This window comes from Lontra canadensis, unplaced genomic scaffold (assembly GCF_010015895.1).
Source record: "Lontra canadensis isolate GAN:19392208 unplaced genomic scaffold, GSC_riverotter_1.0 scaffold168, whole genome shotgun sequence".
In the NCBI taxonomy this organism is placed as follows: Eukaryota; Metazoa; Chordata; class Mammalia; order Carnivora; family Mustelidae; genus Lontra; species Lontra canadensis.
In genome coordinates this window covers 669,192-674,002 of record NW_022631162.1, presented here as the reverse complement: position 1 = coordinate 674,002, position 4,811 = coordinate 669,192, and the positions used below count along the sequence as shown (strand labels likewise).

The window sequence follows — 4,811 nt, the reverse complement described above, 5'->3', positions numbered from 1 at the left end:
TTTTATTTATAATATAGTATTAATTATTAATATTAAGAATATAATAATTCAATATAAATTATATATTTTAAAATATATATATATATAAAGGAAACAGTCCTTAAACAGAAACAAATGAAACAAGGCTGGGTAGTCAAGCATTGTGAGTAGAGACTCCCAGGAACCCGGCTCCAAATTTGCACCAGGAGCAATGGTCCACTGTCACGGACCCCATGTCCTCCGTGACTATAACCCAGCAGCCCCAAATGCCAGAATGAACTGCATGCACCCTCCTTGCTGAATCCCCCGTCACTCTAGAGGGCAACAGTCTTCTTTATTCTGGATTTTCTCTTTTCCTTTTAAGGACACACTGTCACTGCTACCTCTCAGGCATCACATTTTATGCACTTGTGAATCCTCTGCTGATTCTGCAAAAACACAAATTGTGATTCAGGAAGTCTCTGCTGAGGACAAGGCCCTGTATTTTTTAAAAGCCCTGAGGTGACAACTCTGATGCTGTCCTGGAGCCCCACAAATAGCAAGGGTCTGAATCCTGTTTTCCTCTTTTACTTCAGAATACTTGGAGGAATGGGTCCAGTGTAGTAGGTTTATTAGTTAAATAATGGAAATCTCCACAGGAAAACCTGTTTTGACTTAGGGGCCTGGAGATGTCAGCAGAAACAGGGAAAGAGTAAAGACCTTGGCCGAGTAAGAAAACTTACAAAAAAAGAAAAAAATGTCTCAACTACTGCAAAATGCCAGGGAGCAAAAGGAAAAAACTCTAAATTTGTCATAAATTCAACATGTATTTTCACTGAGCACATATTCCATGCAGGTGAGACTACTTGTCAAGGAAACAAATATTGAAAGGATATGGTTTTTGCTCTCAACAATCCTAAGACTTAGAAGGGGAAAAGAACCTAACCAGGAACAAGAAGGGCCAAGAATCAAAAACAGATTAACCAAAGTGCAGGTTAAAGTGGTGGAAAGTCTCACCGGGCAGAGACTGCTTGCACTTTGTTTTTGTTGGTTGGTTGGTTGGTTTTTGTTTTTTATATATTCTTTTTTTATGTTCAGTTAGACCGCATATAGTACATCATAAGTTTTTGATGCCGTGTTCAACGATTCATTGGTTCCGTAAAACACCCAGTGCTCATCCCAACACATGCCCCATTTCTGAACCAGGGAGGCCTCACTAAAGGAAGTGACATCTAATGCCTGTGACACATGAGTGTTGGGACTTTGTTTTACACTGAGTTAAATTTTGAGATTTAAGTTCCAGAGCCAAGTCATAACAACAAATCCTGCTAAATTACACTGAGCTTATATTGGCAACTGATCATTACACAAAAATGAAAGACAAATTTGCACACAGAGATTTACAAGGATGTCACTGCTGAGCTGGGCGTAGGTAAGTACCAGAGCCTGGGCTGCTGGGATCTTGCTCAGAAGGGAGGTCAGTGCACGGAAGTCTCCAGTGTGTTTTCCTGGGAGCAATAGAGGAAGAAGTCACTCTGTGGCAGGCGGAGGTGAGGACTGCAAAGGAGAAGGGCACTGGGAGCAGGAGGGCTGAGGACATACTGAAAGGTGGGAGACACCTGGGAAAGAGCAGGAAGGTGGCTCCACAGACTTACCAGCACTTCCAGAGCCACAATGTCAGACCTGCCAGAAGCACCAGGGGCACCATCACTTCCAGGAAGACCAAGCCCATGGATTGGGGCTGCTCTGTGGGTTCAGTGCACAGACAGTATCATGTTTCATCCACCCAGTACTGAAATCTACCTCCATGTCTCATCCACCCAGTACTGAAATCTACCTCCCTGGTCCTCTTTGTTCTTGTCACCCTCTCTCTCACCAACTGCCCTCCTCCTTTCACTTCTCCCATTTCTCCTCAGAGATGGACCCTTCACCCAACCTGATGCATCCTCCCACAACTGTATGACCCTCACCCTCAGCTCTTCCATTTCTTGAACTACTGATTGTGTATCCTTTTTGGTCTGGAGTCCCTAGATTCCCAAATTTTTCATCAGGCTCTCCAGCTTTCCGAGAGGAAGACCTGCCCTCTTTCCCAGCTGGGTCCCAGCTCTTTCTCACCCCAGTACAGGACCATGTCCTGGCCTCTTAGACTGCTATGTCTCACTTGACATGACAGGCCAGAAGCCTCCGTGGCTTTCACATCCAAGGACGCCTGAAGATACCACGTTCCATCAGCATGGGGCAGAACATCACCTTGCCGAGTCCCCTGTTGCTCCTGGTCACCCCGCATCCACATCACCCACACAGGCTTTGGGTAGAACCCAGAGACACGGCACACCAGCAGGAGATGGCCAGGACTGGTACTAGTGCCAGTAGACAGCCAGGCCTCTGGGCTCACTGCAGAGACAGGATATGTGTTCATAGACTGAGAGGGTAGATCACTTTAGATAGACACATCTTTCTACCTCTAGAAACCTTTCACCATCCTCCACTCTCCCTCTTGGCTCCTTTATACCATGAATTTGAGGGAATGGTACAAATTTATTAGTGCAGAGTAAAGAATTCATGAAGGGAGGGAGCAGGACTGACCTTGTCGCTGGAGATCTGCCTTTCCTACATCAAGAAGACTTGAGAGATAAGGTCAATGATGACCTTATGCATTAGTTCATTGTCTTCATGGTCCTCATTGAGTAGTCTGCAAACCTGCTGAGCCCTACTTCCTCCTGTTGGAGATGGCCACCATGACGTGTTCTGGAAACTCACAAGATCTGATCCTTGATGAGCAATCTTCATGAAGCCTACTGATGGTGCCCCAAAATGCAGCTCACAGCCTCCTGCCAGCTGTACCTGGAAGGGATCTGGAGAAGAGAGACTGTGAGTTTCAGGACAGGGGGAGTGAATAAGATGAGATGAGTGGAAACCAAGGTAATGGAAGCAAAAGTGAAGTTCAGGGGATTGGAGGGCATGGAACACACTTTGGTTTGAGGCAAAATTCACACAAAAGGGAAGTGGTAATGATGGGGGCAGAGGAAGAGGTAAATTATTGAGGAAGGAAGAAATGTTGGAGAAAGATGAAGGGTGTGGGCAGAGAATAAGGAAGGGCTCAGTGGAAGAGCGGGGATAAAAACAATCTAGGATGAAGAGAGTGTGGGGGTTGCAGAGAATATGTAGGCAGAGTTCACTGATGTGATTGAGTGTGGAGAAAGAGTCAGTCACATAGTGAGAGAGCAGACGGTGCCTTCCAGGAGGCCAGGGAAAGAGGGTCATGGGAGATGCTAGTGGGAGACAGGAGAACACAACCTGTGGTCAATGAGAGGAGTGGGAGAGAGCAGAAGATGTGAAACTTTTGAAGAATCAGGATCTGGCTTCTACCCTCTACCCACACATGTGTGATTCAGATTTATGTTGGGGAGGCTTGAGGTTCAGAAGCCACAGAAATCTCTTCCCTAGTGGAAGAAAGAACTCAAGGAGACACACACACAGCTACCTCCATTCCACCTCTAAGGGAATAGAAGTCACATTCAAGCTGCCATTCACTGAAATGGTCATGAAAACACTGGGGCATTCCAATGATGTTTGAATACAATGACTCTTCTGCTGTAATCACCTCCTCATTGCTTAAGTTGCCCTTGGACCAAGGCACCAAGAAAATGAAAGCTCCAGTCTTGTTGTTCCAGCTATGAGTCTGCCTCTCATCCAGCCAAGCTGAGGCAAAATTTTGTGTCCAGGAACAGTTGTAGAAGGATAAGGTCAGAATTATTTGGAAGGAGATCGGCTCCTGGAATACTGTGGGAAAAAACACAGAAAGACTGATGAAGAGGAAGGCATTGGGAAGAAGAAAGAATGGAGAAGAAGGTGCCATGAAGGGGAACCAAACTCTGGAGGCCAAAAATCTGGAGGCCAGGGAAGACATTGTTGTCTCAGGAGACATGTGCTGCTCCAGAGCCCCAAGCTTCTAACCCATCCTTCAGAAGAGCACAAGGCCCTGGGGTCAAGATACTCAGGAAGGAACCAGGCTGACACTCTCATCCCCAGGTATGTTCTGGGGAACCCACACCACAGTGCAGACACACACACACATTAACACACACACACATGCCACAAGTGCACAGATGCTCATATACACAAACACGCTTATACAAAAGAACATGCACAGATACATATACATGCAAGTATACAGTCACAGAAACACATGTATACAAACATGCATAATCATACATATATTAAAACCCACACATACAGTCACACAAGCACATCTACACACACTCACGTGCGCACACACATGTACCCACTGGGTAGGGCCAGAGTTCTCACCATCTTCACTGTCACCATCTGGGAGGAGAACCACCAGCAACACAAGCTGCAGGAACAGCATTGTACTTGCAGATGTTCTTTCTGTCTCTTACAAAGTTGGTCTTTGATGGTCGTTCTAACAAATCTACCCCCCACACAGCACCTCTCTTCTGACTTCCTTCTCCACACACCAGCCTTCTCTGAATGTTTGTGACAATACAAATGTGCTCCTCCCTCAACCCTGGACAGCTACACAGACTCTCACTTCCCTCCCCTCTGACTTCCAGGTTCTCCCTGTCTGACCCTCCTCTCTGGCTTCCAGGTTCTCCCTGTCACCAGCTTCCATCCTGCTGCCCATCCCCTAATTCAGTTGCTACAGAACCAGTCCTGTGTGGCATAGAATAGTGACCCTACCTCTCATGGCTTTCCTTCTCATCCAGACAATAACCCATGGTAAAACATGACTCCTGGCACCCAGCCTTGAACCCTGCTGTCACTCTGTCTCTCCTGCCCTTGTGACACGCCCTATATACTTCCATCCCCATTTCACTCCCACCCCAGCT

At 46.5% G+C, this 4,811-nt stretch overlaps 1 protein-coding gene across 1 annotated transcript; it reads right to left on the bottom strand.

Annotated features, from left to right (window-relative positions):
• Nucleotides 1–1,281: 1,281 nt before the first annotated feature.
• On the bottom strand, nucleotides 1,282–4,370 carry LOC116859945 (T-cell surface glycoprotein CD1a-like). The gene is given in 7 exon segments (XM_032845683.1): nucleotides 1,282–1,466; nucleotides 1,614–1,704; nucleotides 2,074–2,352; nucleotides 2,545–2,592; nucleotides 2,595–2,813; nucleotides 3,475–3,741; nucleotides 4,270–4,370. Coding segments are annotated over 7 exon segments (1,062 nt in total). The 5' UTR covers nucleotides 4,331–4,370; the 3' UTR covers nucleotides 1,282–1,369.
• Nucleotides 4,371–4,811: the final 441 nt, after the last annotated feature.